Source organism: Geospiza fortis, unplaced genomic scaffold, assembly GCF_000277835.1.
Source record: "Geospiza fortis unplaced genomic scaffold, GeoFor_1.0 scaffold112, whole genome shotgun sequence".
Lineage (NCBI taxonomy): Eukaryota > Metazoa > Chordata > Aves > Passeriformes > Thraupidae > Geospiza > Geospiza fortis.
Genome location: NW_005054298.1, coordinates 21,633,712 through 21,658,508, shown reverse-complemented (window position 1 = coordinate 21,658,508; position 24,797 = coordinate 21,633,712). Strand labels below are relative to the sequence as shown.

Genomic DNA, 24,797 nt, shown 5'->3' with positions numbered 1-24,797 from the left:
TGCTGCTGTGCGGCCGCTGTGTGCCCGCAGGGAATCGGAACAGACCCGGGGGAGCCTTTTGGTTTAAGGACCTGTGTAAGCACAGCCTTAAAGGACAGAATAAAGGTGCGTGTCCGGCACCGTGTGCAGTCGAAAGTTCTTGATTTTGTTCTGTGTGTTACAGGTGAAATGGTTTTCATATGCTGAACTCCAGCTTGGATTGCCTCGTTGCTGCACTTTGAGAACTTTGTAAAAAGCAGGAAGTCAAGATGAAGAGCAGGGTGACACAAGTAAATGTAAGTGTTCTTAAACCTAAATTGTAGGATTTGATCACTCCCATATTACTGCTGGTTAGGTTTGTAGTTGATGTTATGTTAAATAAAACTTCCTGAATGAAAAGCAAGTAATATCTGTAACAGACAGCAGCTGTTTTCAAGATATATACTACTAGGAGTCAGTAAATTACACCTACTTCTAGCTGCTGTTGTCCTTGCAATTAAAGTCCTGAATAGTATTACTGTAAAATGTTACAATAATTGGTCAAAACTGACTGAATGCCGTTGGCTCAACAGTAAGTGTAGGCATGTAGAGGAATGGAGAAAGATTTTGCAAAATTTAACAACAATCTTAAAAGATGTAGAGACAATAAGTGGCAGTTAATTTGACAACTGTATGTCATACTATGCATGTTAAAACTTTTAATAGCTATATGTCCCATTTCTGAGTGGATGGGGGTGATTTTTTGGTAATACAAGAAGAAAAAATTCAGAAATGCTATGCTTGTAAAGGTATCCAGCATTTTTAAAGCCAGGTTTGGAACATGTTAGCAGAGCAATATTGTTATGATGCAGTACCTCAGATCTGTGGTATTACTCTGCCTGTTTGTCCAGAGTTGGAACCTTCATGGACTTCTTCACTCTTTTTGACCCAACTTCTCTGACTTGAGTGGCTTTTAGTAGGGATGCCTGAGGGGTAGTTTAATACCTTCTGTTTTCCCAATCTGGTAGTCCTCCCTCATCTGTTAAAATAAGCCAGTTAACAAAAGGACACTGTTTGGACACTTTCAGTTAATAATTTTGATGAAAATGGACAAGGAACAGGTATAACTTGTCACAAAGAGCTGAGTGTTTAGCTGTCACTAAACCTGGTCACAGAAAGCTAAGGGTGACAATTTTTTCAACAAGCAAAGTTGCTTTTGCAAGAAGATGTGATAAATGGCAAACACAGAAACATCCATAACCTTGTTTCATTTCTGTAAACACTTGTATTTTTGGTTCTGCTTGGGCAGAGACAGATGATAACCCATGAGAATGGATCATCCTAAAAAGATCCAGTGCCTTCTTCCCATCCGTTAGATAGGATTTAAATATACTGGCTATTTTGTGTTATTCAAAGATTTTTATTACCACTTTCTTGGAAGCTTAGGATACAGACTGGCATTTTTATTACTGTGCTGCGAAAAAAAAAAACAACTTAAGGACTTTTCTTACCCTTGAATGAATTCAGTGATCTGCTTTGTGGTGTAATGATCATTGAAGGGGGTAGCAAACTTTGGTGAGTGTGTGAATTTCTTGTGCTATCTGTGCTGTCAGAGGTAATGTGGCTCTAAAATTAACCAGGCGGACATAATTTTTATAGGGATGCATGCTGCCAATGGACAATGCAATGCCCTTGTTTCCTATCATCATCTTGATGCAGGCAACAGGATGTTGTAATTTTAGCAATTTGAGGTGTGCCCTAGGAAAGGCAACATTTTAGCATATGTTATAGTGGCCTCAAAAATACAATTATTGGTTTGCATATATACACATCCCCATTTAAGTTTTTAGAGATAACAGCTGCCTTGCTTTTTATGGAAGATGTATCATTATATGCTGGTCACCAGAGTTTTAACTGGTTCTTTGGTGGGGCAAGAATTGGCGTGCCAGTTGGTAAAGAGGGTGCTGCTTCAGTGAACACACTGAGTGTTGCTGCAGGGAGTTCCATCAAGGTGCATAAGGAAATGCTTTTGTTGAGTTTCTGAATCAAGTGCGGTGTTCCCTATTTCACAGTTAATCACTCTGTGACATCATGAGATTGTGGTTCTGAAAAATCATAAATAATATTTTAAAGGGAGAGATAACCCTTGCAATGAAAGTACTTGGGTTACAAATGCTGCTGCTTGACTCTACCGAAGTTGTTTACAAAGACGTTAATGAATGTCTTTTTGTTTGTTGTGGATGCTGTCACATTCTGATTTTTGTATGACTCCATACTTACACATGTCATGGTTCAGCCCATGTAATTCGGTGTGAGCTGTTTGAGTGTGTATCACTTACACAATCCTGCAAATCTGCCAAGCAAATCAGTGCAGCTCAGGTGTTTGTAATTTATGAAACTAGGAATGACTGGTGAGGAAATAAATTGTGATTAGTAAAAAGAGGGTACATAAGGAAAAATTACTCGATAAAGGGAATTTTTAGGAGAGAGGAAAGACACTCTTTAAACAAGAGATGGTGGAATTCTGTTTGTGGTATTGCATGTGATACAACAAATTAAAATGGCATCTGAAAGAAGGAAGTAGGAAGGGCAGACCAGTGGTCCATCTACTGTAGTCTCCAGCAGTAATTAGCAGCAGATGCCTTAAAGAGTTTAGGAGTAGGGCAACTATGAAAGTATTTGCCCATGTATACTCCCACTCTCTACCTGTTTGCAGCTTCCTGAGCCAGATCAAGTTTTTTGGTAACTCTTGTGGGTTTTTCTTCACTCTGTGTTCAGTGTCTTGAACCTGTGGAAGCATTTGGCATCTGCAGCATCCTGTAGCTGGGTGTTCAGCTGATGGTTCCTAGAGAACCAGGAACCTTTCCTTGTCATACCTGACTGCCATCAGCTTTATTTGATGGCCCTTCCTGTAAAGGAGTGGGAACTGAGGCATGGTGTGCTTTGATCTGAAGATAGGTTCTCAGAGTCATGTTGGGGCTTGATTTTTTTTTTCTTTCTCTTTCCTTAAAGCATGGTTCCAGTCATGACAGGAGGGAAAACCACAGTTCCCGACATGAAAGTTTGTCTCCAGAGGACAGGTAGAATGACTGATTTTTGTATCCTTCAATTCTGTATATATACCTCACATAGTGAGTTAGAAAAGTTAAAAAAACCCCATCAGATTATGTTTCTTTTTATGTTACCATAACTTAAATGGTAAAAAGCAAGTATAGATTTAGTAAAATACTTGAGTGTTAATATAATAGTAATTAAATGGATTTGTTAGTAAAGCTTAGTATTTAGTTAAATTATCATGAGACTTGGAAGTGGAAATTACATGCTGGCTTTTTGCTTGAAGGCTCATATTGCTGATACCACAGTTATCATTTTTGGGCAAGATTGCTTCATGCTGTATGGGCAAAGTAAGTAGAAACAAATGAATACATGTGTTCAAGGAATGCAAGCTGCTGGATTTACCATTGATATTTGATGTTATTACTGTTAAACACTGAATTTCAGATTCTAGGAGCTTTCTTTTACAGTGCTTCTTTGATTTTTGATAATTTTTTCGTGATGACAAATTATTGTTAAAGCAGGCACTTTTATTGGAGTGACACACATTTTGAAACTCACAGTTCAAAATTGGAACACTTCTGCGTTGCTACATTATTTTGCAAGTATATATTAATACCATTGCCCTTCTCAACCTCTTACTGAAAGTTTTTGTGTCTTGGGTTGTGAGCAGGGATATGGAACGCGATAGGTCTCGGTCTCGATCTCCCAGGAAGAGGAGATACTCTGATGACAGCAGATATGATGAGGAATATTCAAGACGGGAATACTATGATGACAGAACTTCAGATGGAAGGTATGGAACCCTTTCTTAATCAGTAATGAAATACTTACCTTTAAAGAATAAAATGTGAAAGATTTTCACGTACACTTGGGTGTTTATTTTTCCTTTAGAAGGATGGAAAGAGGAAGAGACAGACACTATGAGAGATGGGAGGACAGAGAATATGATCGAAGGAAGCAGAGACGATACTCATCACCTGACCGCAGGAGTCCGGAAAGGTCGACAGGCCAGAGCTCACTTGCTCATGATGAGACCACCTCAAAGAAGAAGAAAGAAGAAGTGGATCCAATCCTCACTCGCACAGGTGGTGCATACATTCCACCTGCCAAGCTCAGGATGATGCAAGAGCAAATCACTGATAAAAATAGGTGAGTTCAAAGTTACATAGTAGGTTTTTTGCTGCAAGCAAAATAGTTAAGGCATTTAGAGAATGTTGGGAAAGATGGGATCCCTTAAGGGTTGTGATCATTGTTGTGAAGGTATATTTTTATCAGAAGAGAGATAAGAGAATCAGATTAAACTGTACCTGCTTCTGCTGCAAAGTGGAAATTATAATGTAAAGCAGGATACTAAATGTAGCTAGGTTTTTTTTTGAAATCTTACAAAACAATATACTGGGTTACACCATATCTTCAGAGAATTACACTTTGGTTTATCATGTTGGTTCAATGATTTTCTGGTGCTTGAATGTATAATTGTAAACAACTCTTCACATTTATGCAGTGAATATTTTAAATTTATTTTAATGATTAAATGAAAATGTGAATGTATGCTATATATATATAAATTTGCTCAGTGGCACTTCAAATTTATACATGACTAATTTGTGATACTCTGTAATAGTTTGGCGTACCAGAGGATGAGTTGGGAAGCATTGAAGAAGTCGATCAATGGTCTTGTCAACAAAGTGAACGTTTCTAATATAGAAAACATCATTCATGAGCTCCTTCAGGAGAATATTGTTCGGGGAAGGTAAGCCTTAGTATTTTAAAATAATTATTTTGCTTTTCTGGAACATGGACACTCTTCATGTGTACACTGTCGTGTGTCCTATTAGTAGTGTATGGGTGTTAGTCAGATCTTAGTATTAACCTTAGGCCATATTGTCCTATTCAGAATATTCCCTTACTTGGGAAAGGGATTGTCTGCTTGGTGGAATAGAAGAGTGCAACAGATGGTGTATATTTCCTTTTCTTAAGGTTTTCCCAATGCATTTTACTTGAATGACGTGTAATTTATAGTTGTCACTGTCTATTTTGCTTGTGGTGCTTAATTTTTTTTGGGGGGTGGGGCAAATAGTATTTTAGCCACTATTTAGCAAAAATAGTTTTACTGCTGTTACTTGTTGGTGTTGTTTATTGATGCATTGTAAAGAAAAGACCATTATGCTGTTGTAGCTTGGTAGATCCAAAAATAATTCTTGTGCACTAGTATGAAATGAGTACTATTCCGCTTGTCAATGCCTAAGTAAGTAGGAATAAGGTCTCTATGCTCTTTGAATTTATTACTCTGTAGGAGGTTTTTTTAGGATTTCAATAGACCACAGGGAAGGTAGATTTGGATATCAGTGTGTACTTTAAAGATTCCAAATGTGGAGGTTTGTTTTGTTTTTATCCTCACCCACATGTAGTTGAGTAATACAGCAAAAGTCAAATTCTGTGTGCTTCTAAGCATTACAAAAAGCAAAATTGAGAGGAGAGGAAGCAAGTCACACATTCTTCTGAGACTTTCTTGATAATAAATGTTAAAGAGATCATTTGAATAATAGAAGAACTATTGTCTCATGAAGCCTTTGTTTACATTCATTTAGGCTCTAACTAGTATTTTATAGTCCGACAAAGGTCAGATTAAAAAAGACACAATTTCAGGATACAAGGTGACTTTCTGCATGCTTAGCATTTTTAAATGTAGCTGTAATATGAACAATATTTAGTGAAAGATTAGGTAACAGTTTAAGAACTTTTCAGTTCAGAAAGATTTCTGCAACACATTTTGCAAAATTCCAATTGTGGCATGATAAAACATGGTTTGAAAAACATCATCAGGTTTCTTCCAGCTACTCCAACTGCACAACACTATTTCATCTGATAAGTACTGAATTAAAACATTACATGCTTTATTACCAGGAAGATCTTTAAACCTTACTTAATTTTCCAGGGGATTGCTGTCTAGATCCATTTTGCAAGCTCAGAGCGCCTCTCCAATTTTTACTCACGTTTATGCAGCTCTTGTGGCAATCATCAATTCCAAGTTTCCAAATATTGGTGAATTGATCCTCAAGAGGCTGATATTGAATTTCCGTAAAGGGTATCGCAGAAATGACAAGGTATGTAAAGTGTAAAGGAGCAACGTGCTGAAATATGGAATTTGCTCTGTAACTGTGTCAAGTGTGTACAAAAGAGCACAGCCACGACATGGGTCAAGACCAGTCAATGGGACATTTAGTAGCATTAGAGTACAGTGAAAGTTTGACAACCTGTTTTGGATTGATACTGTGATAGTTTGGGTTTTTTGATTTGGGCAGGGGTGTTTAATTCTAATTTTTTATTTTTGAGTGTACAGTCCTAATTGTGAACAGCTACCAGTATTCACAAATAGTTTCATGACTCTAATTTGTTTGTGAGATGCATTAATCTATAGTATGTCTGGGTTAGGAGTTTCTTCTTCTATATGTTAAGATTTCCTGGTTTATTTCTTTTGCAGCAACTCTGTCTAACATCTTCAAAATTTGTTGCACATTTGATGAATCAGAATGTGGTATGTTTCTTTGTTTCTACTCAATCCAACCCTATATGGCTAATTTTTAGTTTAAGACAGCAGTACCCTGTGAAGGTTCTCTTGTCTGTTCTGAAAGTTGCTGAAAGCGTGAGTGTGGTGCCTGCTTTAAGTTGTTAAAATCTCTTTATAAAAGATACTGCTAATTGCTTATGCAGTTATCACTACTTAGCATTGCACTTGTGCTCCAGAGCTTCCCAAGATTTCATGTGTGTGTTTGGGCTAGTATTCAGGCATGTCTCTATGCAAAGCAAGGATCATTTGGGGATCTGTCCCGCAGAGCTTAAACAGAATTTTCTTGCAACATGTGTGTTAGCAGAAGTAGACTCAGTTGCATCTAAATCAAATTTGTATGCAGCTCTATTCCACTTGTTTATGTGTCAGAAATCAGGATACTCTGATTTAAATAATGTCAGGAAGCAGTGTCTCAGGAATGTGTTGGGAGTGTTCAGCATTTTGCTAAAGAGGAAATTAATCTGAGATGGGCAATTTGCTTATATGCCTGGTTCTAGAAGATCTTATTTAATTACAGATACAAAGCACTTAGAACTGGGTTCTGTAATGCAAGTCCTGGTTTGTTTGCTTCTTGGAAATGCATTCTGTTAACTTTTAATGGCAAAATATTTTTCTTTGCTAGCTTGCTCACTTCAGTAGAACAGTCACATTCACTAGAAAATTGGTGTAAATACTGATGGTAAAATTGGATTTGAAATTTTGACTCCCTCTTAATCAGCTTTGCCCCAGTACTGTTGCCTTGTGTGTGATTAAACTGCTGTGTTGTGGCATCCTCAAAGGCTGGACAGGTCTGTCCAGTAAATGACTATGGTGATGGTGTAATATTGTGCATTCTAATTCTTTGCTGATACTTCTTCCACAGGCTCATGAGGTTTTATGTTTGGAAATGCTCACTTTGCTGCTTGAAAGGCCTACTGATGACAGTATTGAAGTAGCAATTGGATTTATTAAAGAAAGTGGGCTCAAATTAACAGAAGTTTCTCCTAGAGGTATTAATGGTAAGTACAGTTACCTAAAACCTGTCTTGGCACTGGTAATAGTAAATACCTTTCATGTTTACATTTCTCTCTTTTCCAAAGCAATCTTTGATCGCCTTCGACACATTCTGCATGAATCCAAAATTGATATGCGCGTTCAGTACATGATAGAGGTCATGTTTGCTGTACGGAAGGATGGCTTCAAGGATCATCCAATCATTCCAGAGGGATTAGATCTTGTGGAAGAGGAAGATCAGTTTACTCATATGTTGCCATTGGAAGATGACTACAACCCAGAGGATGTTCTTAGTAAGTTAGAAATGAAAGATAATTCCTTAACTGCATTCCCCAAGAAAGTAAATTCAAGATTAAATATTAATGGATTTCTTCAATTTGTGTTTTAAATAAAGATTCTCTTTTATTCTAAAGATGTTTTCAAGATGGATCCGAACTTTATGGAAAATGAAGAGAAATACAAAATGCTGAAGAAAGGTAGGGATATTTGTGTGTATACACAACCATTACCTATGGCGTTTGCTTATTCAGCTGTTGTTGACAACATTTATTTAACAGTGGGTGATATTTCTGTTCTATAAAACTCATTCAGTTCACAGACCTTTTCTTTGTGTTCGTGCTACTCAGTGCCGTTTCTCCATCTGTGTTGCCATTCAGTTATGATATATCTGCTTTTTGGCCTCTTGCACATTCTGTACCTCAGACATCCTTTCACTCTTCAGAGGTGGGATCCAGGGGGTTTTTGTAATGAAAGTACTGTGGTCTATGTTCCATTAATCTGGGATATTGCTCTTTCAGAAATTCTTGATGAAGGTGACACTGAATCTGAAGGAAATCAAGAAGCTGGAAGTAGTGAAGAAGATGAAGAAGATGATGAAGAGGAGGATGAGGATGGTAAGTGTATGACTGACACCTTACAAGAAATTGATTGAATGTAGAGAAACAGGAAAGAAAAGCTCAGCTTTTTAGATGTTTTGCAAAACTGAGAGGCTCAAATGTTAAACAGTGTTTTCCTCTTCAGTTATTCTCAGATCTAAGTGTTTACTAGCAAGCAGTGAAAAAGTCTGAAGGGAAACATTCAGCACATGCAGAAAAGGAAAAGCAACTTTGCCACATTATTCATGACAGTATGAGTTTGAGATACCAGTGATTTTCTTGACAGTATCCTTGGAGAAAAGCCTTGCAAACATAAGACATGAAAAAGAGCAAAATGAAAACTCTTGCTTAAACTCTTCCATGCTCTATCATATTTTTAAGTCACTTTCAAAATTAGGATGAATTTTCTTACAACTGTATCTACATCCTCCATATCTCACGTCAGTGGAGACAATACTTACTCATTTTCAAATAATGTATTCAATTCCCAGGAAGAAACATTGATGGATAAGCGTAACTGAAATTTTTGTGCAGACTGCATGAGTAATAGAAAAGCCAGTCAAGTATTGTTCCTGTAGAATACCAGGAATAGATTTCCTTACTAGTTTGGTAGAATATTTCACAGAATAGCAGAGCTCCCAGGCTCATGAAAAATATGAACATTCCCATAACTTCTCATTTTTTATGCTTTTACCAAACTTCAGAGGACCGAAGGAATAGTGAGTATTTCACAAATTGAAGTGTTCCCAGAGTGATTTGGTTCAGAATGGATTTTTCTACACTTGCTCCAGGACTTTGCAGAATGCTGTAATGTAGATCCTACAATTAACAGGAACTAAGAATTACCTGTTAAAATCTGCTGCATAAAGCATTGTATGCCTAAGTTATGCAGAAAATGGATTGCTAATAATGTTGACAAGAAATGTTAAACCTAGAGGTTGCAGTGACTAAGAAACATGAAATGTCTTTAAAATAATTACTCTTTTAAAACTGTCTCTAAATATTTACTTTTGTTACAGATGAAGCAAATACTGATTTTTTTTCCCTTATCTATAAAAATAAGCATAAAAAAATACATAAACCTGCAAACAGTCCTAAGTACTTCTAGAAAAATAGTGTACTACAGACTCAGTAAATGGTAAATAGAGCTGTCCTAAAAATTACTACATATGTCTTCCTTAATGTTTTGCTCTTTACAAACCCATGTTTTTCTGTTCCAGGTCAGAAAGTTACTGTCCATGACAAAACAGAAATTAACCTGGTCTCCTTCCGTCGTACAATTTATCTGGCTATTCAGTCAAGGTAAATATAAGTTTTACACCTAGGAGTGTAGTTCTTTTGAAGTCAGTGAACTGTAATTCTTTCTTTTAAAATTCTGTCTTAATGTGCAATTTAAAAGAAAAAAAAAGTAGGGAAGTGGTCTTTATGGAACCTGACCTATGTAAAGCAAACTGTTTTCCAAATTCTCATTCTAAGATGAATCTTGTTTGTTTCAAAATGTTTGGGTAGTGGACTGGGACTATTGCTGTAATGAGAACTTTCTGAGTGAACAGAAGTCAGTGATCTGCAAATTTAACAGCATCTTGAGAATTTATGAAAAAAATTTGAGACACACTTAGAAAGTCTGTAGTTTGTCTCCACGTCTGAGATGGAGTTGTTTTGCTGTCTGCATTGTTTGGACTGTGGTATATATTGCTTTCAGAGCTGGTCTGAAGTGCTTGCATTTCAGTGTGTTTCAAAATGTGCAGAAGAGGCTCCCATTTTTCTGTTTTGTTAAGTTTTGTAAGATGATGTGATAGCAATAATGACTTGGATCATCTTGTTTTCAGATTGCCTGCAAAATGTAATCACTTTGGACTAGTTTTCAGATAGAAACTCATGAAATACAAAATTTTTATTTAAAAAACCACAGCAGCAATAAAGTCCTAGCAAATCAAATAGCTGACATAATTTACTTCAATACAGTTGAGGTTTTAGCACCAATGATGATTCTTAATATAGTTTTGGAATGTTCTTAGCATAGCATATATTGCACAGATAATAAGTGTTTTTTTCTATTCAGCTTAGACTTTGAAGAATGTGCTCACAAACTGCTGAAGATGGATTTCCCAGAAAGTCAGACTGTAAGCCTTTACTCTTACTCTTCTTGTTACTAACATTATAAAGATACAGTACTATGGTAGTATCTAACCTTACTCACATTTCACAACCTGGTTTGTATAGCAGGCAGATGAATGAGAGTCATTCCTTACAGCTGTTGTTCCTCAAAATTCATTTCACAACCTTTAGAGCAAACAGACTGACACATTTCAGAAGTAATTTGTCTTATGCATGTACTCCTTTCTGTCAAGCAACACAAATGTTTGCTCATAGCCTTTTAAAAAGATCTGTTTGGACTGACGAAAGTTCTGTCCTGTGACATGAATACAGCGCCATGACAGGGTTCTGTCTCTGAAAGGAATCTGGGCTGAAGATAATATTTGCAGGCATATGTAGACTTTATCAGTGGGGCTTGAAATTTAGCACAGTGCTATGAGTGTGTTGTTTTGGTGCTTTCACAGTAAGCATATTGAATTGAAGCAGTTTTGAGTGATTGCTTTGCTGTAATTTTGGAGATCATGAGACTAAAGCTGGTTTGTCCTCAGACTCTGTAAGATCCATGCAATTGCTGTGTTTTCAAGTAATGGAAACTGTTCTTCATCCAGTACTTTTGTTCAATACTGGTAGAATGTAAATACACATCTAATTTTCCAAGCAGCTTTTCAGACAGCTGCAAGCTGTCATCATAGAAGTTGCATTTGGGTGGGCTTTTTAACTTCTTGTGGCTTTAATTATCAGGTTTATTTGAAACAGTGTGTGTAATAAGTAACTTTAGTATAATACTAACTAGTAAGGGGAGATCTGGGCTACACTTAGGTGTTCTTTGAGAACTTGTTGACCTATGATTTTTTTTCAATTCTTATACTGTTGCTTGTTTCTAAGCAATTTACATAGAAGTAAACTAAGAACTGAGATGTGATTTTTTTAATCTTATTCTCTAATTCTGTGCATGAAATGCAATATTAAGCATGCATTAATTACAATTCTCAGTAAAGTATACATAACCTGAAGAACTCTAAAGAGAAAAAAAATCCTGTTGCCCAGCAAATCAATTCAGCTATAAAGAATAGAACAAACAATCTATAATATATGTACTAGACCATACAAGAGAGTTATAATGCATCGCACTACTTGTAGTGAGAACTACTTAATCCTTAGGATTTAATACTATGGCAGGTATTAAATGGTTAGGAGTCTCTGTCAGCTCCTAACTTCTGTGGCCAAAAGCTGCTCAGAAGAAATAAGGGAAGGAAAAAGAGAAACCCAACAATTAATATCAACCTACAATTCAGTACTGTTTGCAGGAATTACTACAATTCAAGATTGAAAACTGTTGTAAAACTGCATCCTCTTATCACATGAGACTTCTACTGTGTACTGATTACTTTTTGTCCTTAAGAGTCCTAACTACTCTTCACCTCATTTAATCAAAGATATGAGAACTTTGACTTGCCCATTGTATAGAATTAAGCTCCTTTATGGGAACAAAAATCTTAAAAAAAAAAAAGGAAGTCACTTCCTGATCATTGTGAGAGCAGAAAGAATAAGCAGATGTAGGCAGTAAAATTATTCAGTGGTTTCAAGGATTTGAGTCGGTACATTTGGATAAAAAAAACCTGAATACATTCAGTAGGAAATTTGTTTAAATTAGCTGCCAAATTTTAAGCTAGAAAAATCACCTTTTATTCATTCAAGCTTATGTCTTCAGACTGAAGCCTTTAATGAATCAATTCCCTCTACCTTCATTAAAAAACAAGCTATTATTGAGTTTGCAGATGACACCAAGTTGGACAGGAGTGTTGATCTGCAAGAGAGCAGGAAGGCAGAGGGACCTGGGCAGGCTGGGTCAGTGGGCTGAGGCCCTTGGTGTGATGTTCAATGAGGCAAAGTGCTGAGTCCTGCCCTTGAGTTACAGCAGCCCCAGGCAGAGCTACAGGCTGGGGCAGAGTGGCTGGAAAACTGCCCAGCAGCAGGAAGGGACCTGGAGGTGCTGGTTGGCAGCAGATGCACACGATCCAGCAGTGCCCAGGTGACCAAGAAGGCCCATGGCATCCTGGCCTGGATCAGGAATAGTGTGGCCAGCAGGACAGGGGCAGTGACTGTCCCTCTGTTCTGGGGACTGAGGCCACAACTCAGTGCTGTGTGTGGCTGAGGGAGCTGGGCTTGTTCAGTCTGGAGAAGAGGTGGCTCAAAGGGGACCTTACGACTCTGCAAGTACCCAAAAGGAGGATGTAGCCAGTGGGGGTTGGTCTTTTCTCACAGGTAACAAGTGACAGCACCAGAGGAAATGACCTCACATTGCACCAGACGAGGTTTAAATTAAATACTAGGAACAGTTTATTGACTGAAAGGGTGGTCAGCTGTTGAAACAGGTTGCCCAGGGAAGTGGTGGAATCAGCATCCCTGGAGGTGTTCAAAAGAAGTGTGAGTATGGTTTAGTGGTGAACACAGTGGCATTGGGTTTATGGTTGGACTTGATCTTATTATTTTAGCCATAAAGCACTTCTTTCTTTGTTTCTTTTTTGGTCTGTTTTACTGAAAGCTCCAGCAATCTGTACTGCAGGATGTTGCGTCGTGTTTCTTCGCACTTTCTGATTCAAAGCTTTAAACAGTCTTGAGAAATTCCTGAAATGTTTGCTGAACTCTTGGGTGAACCTGCAAACTTTGTTTATGCTCATTCTCTGTTTCAACTCCTACTATGAATGGCAGTCTTCATGAGAAGCAGGAACTAGAGCATTTAGCTAAAGTATTCCTTAAAAATCAGGTGCAACTTAAGATTTTCATTGCAAAATTTTTATTCAAATCAAGTCTGATTTTACAGTAATGTTTTGCTTTTCTTCTGAAAGACTTTACTTAATAAAGCAATATGTATTTAATTTTGTCATAAAGACTGTTTTCTACAAGCTTTGAGTAGTAAATTGTCAATTCAATACAATCAAAAAACTGTTCAGAATATCTGAAACCTAAAGAGAGATGCAAACAACAGGATTGAGACTAATACAGTCTTAATGACCATCTTTCTGGGTAACTCTTCCAGAAATCTTCATGTGTAGAAACTTTTGGTAGGATTTATCAGGGTTGAGTTCAGAAATACATTAACAGTTTTTACCAGTGGTTGAAGTATCAGATCATCGTGTCACATTAACTGCTGTGCAACACAAGTTGTTTGTCTGTTTAATACCAGTAATGGATCTATCACACAGCTGTGAGTCACAGAAAGAGGATTAAGGTTCAGATGGATAATCTGTGGAGTGGAACAACATAATACTGCTTTTTGGCATTGCAGTTTAGGACCAGCTGCTGAGGAGGGATGTCAGCAGTCCTGTGATTTTTTTTTTTTTTTTTTTTGGAAAACATTTAAAAACATTTAAAGTGTTATTTCACTTCTAAGTAAATTTATTAGGAATGGGTTTGCTTTTATTTGTGTTATTTAGACCCAGCTGAATCCTGCAGATCAAAAGTAAAATAGCTTTGCTGTCTGTACTTCAGTCTGTGCAAAGCTGTTCTAAACAAGCCTTGCAATTGCTTCTTTAAGCATATGTTCAGTTTTGGCAGAGGTCACTGCTTTACTTTTTTAAAAAATACTGTTATTATCTCTGTTAAAGCTGTGTTTATCACATGTATTACCAAAGAAGAAAATTTAAATAAATTAAAACTGTAGTTAGAGGAGTGTGGTATTACCAGTTCTTCTGGCTTCTGAACTATGGGGAAAAGCAAGCAAACAAGCCTGGCATAAATGCAGACAACTAAAAAGAATTAAACCAACCATACATTGTTCTTGCTCTTTGAAAATGTGCCTAAAATGGATTGATTTTTAGGCTTTTCTTCTTTCTTGGTTTGTGATAAGAATTAAGCTTGTATACAGAAATGTTGCTAAATTAAATTAGAGCCTCTTATAACACTGTGCATATTCCAGATAAAGGTAATGCGTCACCAGATTTTATTTTTTTTTACTTGAAATGAGAAAAATTCTTGCAGGCACAGCCTTCTTGAAAGAATTATGCATGCATCTGACACATCTCCATTTTTACGGGGTGCTGTCACTTGCTCAAAACAGTCCTAGTTGGTGGTGTGGGAGTGTCAGTGTCTCGTGTTATTTATGCCTTGAGTCTTGAAGATAACACAAGTACTTATGTTGGCCTGACTATTTTCACTTTCAGTGAAAATATAGTTCAGGAAACTGATGTAGAGCAGGATGGTCTAAGGCTGATAATTTGGTCAAATTGATTATTTCTTAGATACATTAATTTCTTTAATTGGAGGACATTGCAGCTGGTAGGCTTAGTAACTGCACCATGGTTAGTTCACAGCCTTGCTGCTGGCTGTAAAAGATAATCATCCTCAAGTAACTTTCCTGTCTTTTGAAGTAGGTTTTTGTGGGCCTGAGGTGCAGGATCATTCTAAATTTCCATGATTTATCGATTTTAAAAAGTACATCACATGCACATACCATGTTGTGGTATTGTTGATGTCTACAAAGTGAAGGTACAGAATCCATACAGAATTAGGCTGTTGTGTAAGTGCTAGCAGGCATTAGTTAGAATTCTGCCTAGATTTTGGTCTTCCACAGATGTGTGTATGCATTTAACCTAAGGAGGTGGAATTGCTCAGTGAAATCACTTAAAGTGAAGTTTTGCATATGCAGCCTTCAGGTAGAAGGAAAGAGATACTGTGGGACTTCAATGTATTATTTGTGTGTGTGTTTGTGTGTTGCAGACTAGTAGCAGCATGATTTAAAATATATCTCTCCTTATTTCCAGTTAATGATTCCAGTGTAAAATATTAAGTCTGATTTACACAAGATTTGTGATAACCATACTGAGCTTTAAGCATATGTTGCTCTAAACAGAAAAGGGATTGAGCAGGAAAAGGGACAAAAGTTGAGGAAGGCCATTAGCTGAGCACAGGATAGACCTGGAGACTTTGTAGTAGCTGCTAAAAGCACTGCACATAGCTTGACAAGAGGCTGCCTGCTGCTGAAACACCTTCCATGGCTTTGTCAGCTTTGGCTCTAAGTGGTAACTTGACAAATTCAGAAGAGAAAGCAGAGATGCTGGGAAAAGTAGGCTGTGTGATGGTTAGACCCATTAAAATATGCAGTAGTAAGGAAAGCTAGCTTTAAGGTAGTCAGTGGGAGTAAAATAGGCATCAGTGAATTAAAAGAGAAAAAAGAAGTGTGGCATCTGTAAAAGCAGAAAATACATTAAATACAAGGCACTCGTTTCACATAATTCCAATTTCACATTGATTTAAATGAACCTGAGACCTGCACTAGGTTTGCTCCTGGCAAACCAATTCCTTTAGTTCTGTGAAGAAACTTCTAGAAATGAAGTGTTGACATTGAAAATGTTTTATTTTAAGAATAGCTTACAGGGTGGTGATGTCTCATGATGGCTTCAGCTTGTGTATGCAATGGATGGAACAGAGCTGTGGGGCTGGCAGGGGAAGGGAGGTGGGAATGGCATCACTTCCAGCCATGGAGGGCAAAAGTGACCTCCACATGGAGGCGACTTGGGGGTCAGCTCTGAAACTGCAGTCTTGGCTGAATGCAAATCTTAGAGAAATAGCAAAAAATGGTGAGAAGGAGCAGGAGGGAAGTACTAGCTGTGAAAAGGAACCCATGATCAGAAGGGGATAAGTTACTTTAGCTCTTCTGCCTGCCATGAACACAGCCTTTATGTGAAGCTGAGAGAAGATAGGTTGGGCAGGGTGTGCTTGTGTTTTAAAATTGTAAAACCAGGAGAAAAAACCAAAACAAGTCTGATTTTCTGTTTTTTCCTTTAGCATCTTTAAATGTATGATTATACTGGATATGTTAGGTTAAATCATGGTTAATCTAAACTGTTATTCTGTTCGATTAAGAGCAGATAGAGACTGCTTAGGGAGAGCTGTGAGAAATGCACTGCATTTAGTAGGAGCTTTCTCCTTATCTTCTGTCTTAGTTTTGGGAAGTGCTGTTGTTTTCTATAAAATAATAAATTCAAGATCTTCACAAAAGATGATCCACCATCTCTATGAGATGTCAGATATTTTGAGGTGTTTTACTTCATGATTGGATAGCTATGTATGCTTTCTTAACTAAGCTGAGTAGTTACTTACTGAGCATTGTATGAAAACAGTTAAACAACACAATATAGAAATTGCCTGTAAAATTGGGCACCAAATTTTTTGTAGTCTTCAAAACAAGTGATGGGCTAAATAACAGGTTCTTCATGCCATAAACATCATTGGGAGTCCAGATATTAGGTCACTCACTTTTGAAGCTTTAAATTAAGCTAGATTTGCTACTTGAGCTTGTTGCATCTCTCAAAAAGTAATTAAATAATTGTGAAGTTTGTTAATTTTAAATCTGGAAGACATTTACTCTAGACCTAATCTCAAATTGTTTGGATAGCACCAGCAAGAATTACTTTATGGGCAAACTTATTTTCGTGCGTGTGGTTATTCAAGATACCATCCTAGAAATCATTGTAATATTTAATTAAAATGTTAAAATATTTAATTACTGTAAACCACAGGGGATACCAAGGCTATAATTGCATTTAAGATGAGGAAGAAAAGTAATTTGTTTTTCAAGTCTTCCTGACATTATTAATGATGGCATCAGCACTTTACCCTTTTTATTGTTAAAAACTGATTAACTGCAGCATTACTGTTTAATGGGATAATATAAAAAGTTAATATGCATTTTAATACATCACATTAACACTGTGTGACAGTGTTAAAAGGAATGCCTTTAAACACATCTGTAAGTTTATTTGATACATTACTGCCTTGTTATTTGGAGGAGTGGTTTCTTTTCTTGTTCAGCATGGTTGGCTTTTTATTTGTTTTGAGCTTTTATGGTGGCCAAAAATGGTTTTTTTCTGAATACTTGCTGGAAGAATGACACAAGTGGGAGAACACGAAGTCCAGTATGAAATCATCCAGTAGTTTTTATAGGAATGTTGCTATTAGTTTAAAGAGAAGTTAAACTAATAATGAAAGATACACGACTGACAGCCAGAAACCTATTTGGGAGTGTCATAAATTGGATCACACTATAGAATTGGTCTTAGGAGAAAACAGTAATAAGAAAAGTGAATGGGCAAAAACTGCAGGGCTATTTTAAGCATTGTGTAACTTCTTGGCTTTTAATTTGTATAAAAACATTTGCTCATTTTCCTTAATTAATGTTGCCAAATGTACCCTAAACCAATTCACAGCTGCATTGCAAGCTGTATCTAAGGCAAAAGGTCAGGGGAATAAGTTTGGAATATTTCTGATTTTGGAAATAACTGCTAAGATATGCCGGTTGTGTTTCCAAATGGTTTGTCTGTAAGCCATTCTAACACTTGGAAGTTGTAAAGAATTTTTATTTTCTGTAAATGCAGGGATTGGTACTATTTCAAACAAACAAAAAGGAGCCCTAAAAACAATATCACAAAAAGAAGCAACTGACAAACAAAAACAAAACCATTAAAAAAACCCTCAAAACCTTAACTTTTTATCTGGTAACTCTGGTTCTCATTGTGCTAAAGTCTGTTTGTAAATGAGTTCTGATTTTTTTTTTGTTAGATGTACATTGTGTTAACCCATAAATCTTAGTTTAGGCAGAAGAGGAAATTCGAAGGGCAAAAGTTCATATTCATGTCCAGGAGAAATTCAGAAAACTACTGGTGTTGCTCATAAAGTTTGATGTAAATACTCATTTCAAAGCTCACATCCATGTAAGGCTTCCTTCAGTTGCCTGGTATGTACTCATGGGTTTTTTTACTGCTACAGTGAATTTACCTGGAGAAATATTCTTTTTTTCATAACCCAGAAAGAGCTCTGCAATATGATACTTGACTGCTGTGCTCAGCAAAGAACATACGAGAAATTCTTTGGGTTACTGGCAGGGGTGAGTTCTGCTTCACATTTTATACTTTATCATAGAAAATTTCATTGTTTTACTCTACTTTTTGTGTGTCAAACTTAAGTTTTAATGGATAAATAAAACTAATAGTCTTTTTATCATTCTTAGTTAGTTGATTGTTTTAGTGGATTGAGTTAGCACTTTGATTGTAAAAAGCATAGTAAATGCAGAATGAGAGAATTCACTTTCCCTTTATATTGTTGCTTATTTTGCCTCCCTTTTTTCTCATTATGGTAGAACAATAAATCAGTGGCAAAGAAATGGTAAAAAGACATAATAGTATTATGAGTTACCAGAAAATAACCTTTTTATAATGCTGACGAGTAATCTTGGAGACTCTTGTCATTTGCCGCTTCATTCAAAGCTGCTTAGTAGGTTTAATTTAGAGCACAAGATTGAATACTTACTGTCCTGGGCTCGATGGTGTTTTGTTTGCTCTTCAATAAACAGCTAACACTCTGGTTTTGTGTAACTAATTGCTAATTTAGCTGCAGTTATTTCTTACTTAAGGTTTCCCTATCGATAATATTGACATGTCTGAAGAGTTAAGATGGAACACTTGTCTTCTCAAGGGAGCAAGCTGTGCTGAAAGGGAATGTTTCTTCTCATTTGTATTTTTCATCCATTATTCCTGGAAATCGTTTTGCTGACAGTCAGTTACAAAGCAGTAACCATATGAATCTGCATGTTCAGATGAATGTAGATGTTGATTTCTGTATTCTCTGAAATGTTTATGTCCAAAATGTCTTACTTCTGTTTCCTGCTGCCTCTCTAAATTGAAATAGTTGTTTAGTGATGTCCTGAAAAAGCATGGGGTTGTATCAGGTGAAAATACTTGATGTACAGAAGTCAAGCAAAATGCTGGATAATTTGCTGTAGTTCAGAATTGATAACTACTGCTTTGCAATGCAAATGAGTTTCTTGTCCTGACAAACTGCTCAAAGCTATAAAATAGATCCATTTGAGTATTTGCTCTTCCTCCAAGATTTATTTAAAAAAGAAGTCTTGCAGTAAATATTGACACCATTAGGTCACTTAGTTGTAGGTTATTTGCATGTTTAGTGGTTTTTTAAAGTGGTTGTTTAAATGGTACCATGTTGTCTCAGCGTTTCTGCATGCTCAAGAAAGAATACATGGAGTCCTTTGAAGCCATTTTCAAGGAGCAGTATGATACCATTCATCGGCTGGAAACCAACAAACTGAGGAATGTGGCCAAGATGTTTGCTCATCTGCTGTACACTGATTCAATTCCCTGGAGTGTAAGTTAAAACAAAAAGCCATTGTCCTTGAGCTCCAGTACTCCACAGTCACATATAGTACATTAATTCTAGTTTTATTCTACAGTTGATAATGCCTTGTGGCAAACTGGATTATCTTAAGTAACTTGTCAGACACTGTTGAAGAATTCTGGTTTGTTCCATCTCCCTTTTCTCTCTCTTGTGTATCATCATCCTCTCTCCCCATTTTTAGTAGTTGATTTAAGCTATTATTTTAGGGAGTTCAGCTGGAATTGGTTAATTAAAAAGTGCTTCTTTTGGAAAAGAGTTTTGAGCTTCTAAATTTTGATAAATTAGAAGTTGTACTGAATTATAAGACCATTAAAAATACTGTCATTTCATGGTTTAAATACCCAATAAAAGTAGTCTCAGATTCTGAGATACCTTGTTGTATAGAAAGGTAACTTGTCATACTGTTTTGTTCTTGTTTCGTAGCCTAGTCTGCCTGTCATTCTTCAAGCACACATAAGTCAGTCCAAATATTTTACCTCTTCTGTATTTAAGTCCCAAATCTCTTAACTTGCCAGAAGTTCATGCATCTGATTTTGTCTTGTAGATTTTTGCTACATTAAAAAAATCCTTAAAGAATTCCTAACATAAATATGATCAGCAGCTGTGCTCCCATGTGGTAGAACAGAATTTTTGAGAAAGACAGTCTTGACTAGAATTTATGAACCTTGGGTAAAAATACCAGTCTTTTTTAGTTATTTCAGGAAGACAAAAGTTTCTAAGATAAGAAAAGAATATAGTTTAAACTTAAAGGTTAATGCTTTTCTGAATATTTTCAGGTCCTTGAATGTATAATACTGAGTGAAGAAACTACCACATCGTCCAGTAGAATTTTTGTCAAAATATTCTTTCAGGAACTCAGTGAATATATGGGACTTCCAAATTTAAATGCAAGATTAAAAGATGTGTAAGTTGAAATTTCATTTTCAAAACTGTAAATTTAATTAGGTTCTGTATCTGAAAGCGTACAGCTAAGAACTCTGTGTTCAGGTTCAAGTGAGACTGCCCTTCTGTAGCTGCAGTACTTCAGGAATACGTTCATGTGTAGATTTAGTCATTGCAAGGAGTCACTTTTGAAGCTAAGTGCATTGCTGTCATTTTGGGTTCAAGTACGTGCATGACTCTTTGCAAGATGTATCTGTTCCCCCTCCACCCCCAGTGACACTCAGCTACCGTAACAGTTTCCAAGTGTGAGTTTATTTTTATATATTGTCAGCTGTATAGCTGCATAATAAGTGTTACTGGGCGTTCTCTTTCTGACAAAACTTAGGAAAAAACATACAACTATAAGTAACAGTTTCTCTAGGATTACTTACTAATCCCTAAATGTAGTATACTTAACACTCTTTTAAATCTGCGTGAGATTTAATGCGTTACATTCTGACAATGTTACTTGCAGTTGCTTGAGCTATTTCCTCTAAGTTGGAATTTCTTCTGTTTATGATGAAGAATTTGGTAGATGCTTTAGTTCATGTAAACTTAAATTTGAAACTATCCCTCAGGCCTTATATGAGGGGATTTCAGCCTGGATCCCTAATCTTTGACCTCCCTGGTCAGCGCCTGTTATCCTTTGCTCTCCCAGGCTGCTGCTGTTCCACAAGTCACTTCAGGTCTTCACAAAGTTGGGGTTTCTCTTGTCATTATCTGTCAGTATGTATGCAACTCTCCTGTGTGTAAAGTTTAGGTTATCATAAAAGAGCAAGTTTTTAAATAGCTTTTTACTAGATGCATCATAGGTGCACACAATGAAAGTGTTGAAAAATGCATGAAGAGAAAACTTTTGCTTTCTTGTGGAGATTCATACAGTTTCTTTTTCAGTTTCTTTATGTCAGTGGGAGTGCTGAGCTGGCATGGTGTTTAATATAGATGTTTGTTTTCATCAGGACACTGCAGCCTTTCTTTGAGGGATTATTGCCTCGGGATAACCCAAGGAACACTCGCTTTGCCATCAATTTCTTCACTTCCATTGGCCTTGGAGGACTAACGTGAGAAACACTTTTCTCATTTGTATTTACTTTCTTCATCTTCCCTCTCCCCATGAACAAAAAAATAAAATTGAAGAACAATTTTTTTATTCTTTTTATAATTAGGGATGAATTACGGGAACATCTTAAAAATGCACCAAAGTTGATCATGACACAGAAGCAAAATGTTGAGTCATCAGATTCCTCCTCATCTTCAGACACAGACTCTTCCTCAGATTCTGATTCTGACAGCAGCAGTAGTAGCTCAGAGTCATCGAGCAGCAGTGACTCCTCATCTAGCAGTGACAGCAGCAGTGACTCAGGTATTTAAACACCAGCAGTACAACTATTTGCTTTTCTTTTATTTCTTTCTCAGATATGTTTATTACTCTTTCTGTGTATACTTCTTTTGAGGAAAATCTGGCTATAGACAGTGGTCATTTGTCTGTTTTAAAAACTAATCAATTTTTTTAACTTTAAGTTTTAAAATATTAAATTTTTCTCAAGGAAATTTATTTTTAAATTTGTACTCAGAAAAAACTGAGTTCCATTTTTAGAGACAAATATCTGAGAAACGTTAGTTTGTAGATTACATTTTTACACAATTGATATCTGTTGCCCTCTACTATGACTTCAGTTTATTGGAGGATTGAGGGATTAGAGTCATTCCCAATTATTTTGTCTGTGTTTACTGGTGAGCAATAGAGACTCATGTCTACTTATGTCTTTTTTTCTTGGCTTAATTGACTGAGCTTGATACTCCTTGTGTCTTTCCCTGGAAATATGTGCTTCTTTCTTCTTCCTTTTAGAAATCATTTCTTCAGTTCTAGCAATGTGTTTAAATACTGTTCTCCATCTGAGTCCCTATTTCTAGTCCCTCTGCTTCAGGAAAAGATTGTGTGGCTATACAGTGAAAGTTCTTGTCTGCAGAGGAATTTCCAAGGAAGAATTAGCTTTTTCTTATAATTTATTTTGTATTTTTATGCATTATAATTAGCATTTAGTGTCTTATACTGTTGTGCTGATGTAGAAACTTCCATTAGACATGAACTGTCATAAACATTGCTTAATCTCCCCCAGTATATATAGCAGGAGCAGATGATAGCACAGCATGACTTCCTGTAGCACAGAAGGTTGCTGATTCAAAGTTAATTTGATTTATTACATGCCTTTGAAATAAAAATGATGAATAAAATAAAAGCAGTGTGAACTGCTCCTGCTTTGGAAATGCAGTTCTGTTCTCCACCACAATCTCCTGTCCAAGGTGGAGCTGTGTGTCATGGCTAACAGCATTAGTGACGACAGCACGAGAGGAGGGCACGGCCAAACAGGGTCACAGGAGGCACTGGTTCAGCACAGAGCCAGATGGTCCTGCAGGGACAGCTGCAGCTCTGCTGAGCTGCTTGATAGGAACCAGAGGGGTCAGTCCTTAGTGACAAACCAAGTCTGCAGTCTGCGAGTAGAAACAGGGTTTTTTCAAAGTTTAGGACCTTATCTTGCTACTTGCCTTTTCTCCACTGAGGAACACAGTCATTAAAATTCACATCTTGATACCTTTGCAGCCTGCTTTCACTTTTCAGTTTCTTGTGTACTTTAATACAGTGGTCAAAACACTAATTGGAGATAAGCTTTAATGATTAACTGAGTTGAGTTTCCATTACTGCTTATAACTCTAAAGTCTTCCTGTGTTTGCAGCTTTTTAAATCTATAGAATTACTTGGAAGAGTGAAGAGGCAATTTTCAGAGGAGTGTGTGGCAGTATTTCAGTGTTGGTGCAGTGTATGAAAGAAAGATAGAAAACCTGCTGATCAGAAATTGAGCTGAATTAGAGATTACTGTCATACTGCCTGTTAATGCTTGGAACTTCATCAGCTTGCTCAGCTTAGCACTGCCCTGGGGAGGTAGTTCTAAAACAGGTCCAGCAGAGGATAAAACACATCTGCCATCAAAGCAGCTGGTTCTTTTCTGTTTGCTTTCTCAGGTCTTTTCCTGCATGCTGGTGGATGTAAAATAGTGTGGAAAACACTGCTTAAAAAACATAATGGATTAAAATGTATCTGAATTGATCCATCAGTGCATTTTAACAGAATGTCAGCAAGCCTTAGTTCAGACACGAGCCTAGACAATTCAGATAACGTGTGTACTAATAAATCAGTTCATGGCTGTGATATTTTCAAAAGGTGATGAGAAGCAGCTGATGTGATTCTATAGTTCATGCACTAAGGTGAATGGATGGTAAGTGGCAAATACTGTGAAGTGGGATCTAAAGGTCCCTGATAAAGAGCAAACAGGAAGGTAAGACCTGTTCCACTGAGGTGAGACTACTGTGTATTTAGAAATATAGAAGTTAGTTTTAGTCTTGTTGACAAAGCTGTCACTATTTCCCCTAAAAAATGAGCCTAAAGGTCATTGTTGCAGTGCTGCAATACCATTATCTCAAGCCATTCCATCCTACCTCTTTTTCCTCATGGGATAGTTTTAGAGATTTTAGCTCATCTGTTGTTTTTCATCTTCCTAGAAAAAAAGATTATTTGTGAGAGTGCTTTGGTGTATGACTTTACAGCCTATGCCTGGTCCTTGGGTACAAGTCGGCAAGAGGGTGATGACAGGTAGAGGTTTTAAAAAGACAAGCATCACGTGCAGATAGCAAAGGGATAAAAATCAGCAGTTCATTATTCTGGACCCTTTGTCCAGATACATGTGCAGAAATGTTTTCTGGCAAAAAACATTCTCTAGAACTCTTTCTGTAGTTTAATAAATTTAATATACTAAATTAAAATGCAACTTAGTTCCATAATTTGTTATAATTCCAGATGTTTCTAAAGCCAAAAGGAAGAGAACACAAAAGAAAAATAGAGAATCTGATAAAGTTTCCAGGAAAAAACAAGAAAGGAGAAGAAAATCACTTGAAAAGAAAATTGGAAGGAGGCAGCAAGAGGAAAGAAGTGATACTGAGAGCAAATCAGAAAGAAATCACCGACATTTAAGAGAATCACATAGGAGAGATGATATTTCAAAGTACCACCACAGAGATGAGTCCAACGGCAGAGATGGTTTCCACAGCGGAAAGGATAGGAACCATCAAAGAAGTAAGGA

The 24,797-nt window shown here is 36.8% G+C and overlaps 1 protein-coding gene across 1 annotated transcript; it reads left to right on the top strand.

Moving 5' to 3' along the window:
- Positions 1 to 56: 56 nt before the first annotated feature.
- On the top strand, positions 57 to 22,032 carry CWC22 (CWC22 spliceosome associated protein homolog). Its single transcript, XM_031058665.1, has 19 exons — positions 57 to 75; positions 164 to 275; positions 2,971 to 3,038; positions 3,686 to 3,808; positions 3,907 to 4,164; positions 4,640 to 4,768; positions 5,954 to 6,122; positions 6,500 to 6,553; positions 7,449 to 7,584; positions 7,666 to 7,872; positions 7,993 to 8,055; positions 8,377 to 8,472; positions 9,675 to 9,756; positions 10,517 to 10,577; positions 18,359 to 18,436; positions 19,558 to 19,710; positions 20,517 to 20,644; positions 21,621 to 21,722; positions 21,828 to 22,032. The coding sequence occupies exons 2-19, from the start codon at positions 249 to 251 to the stop codon at positions 22,030 to 22,032; spliced, it is 2,139 nt and encodes a 712-aa protein (XP_030914525.1). The 5' UTR covers positions 57 to 75; positions 164 to 248.
- Positions 22,033 to 24,797: the final 2,765 nt, after the last annotated feature.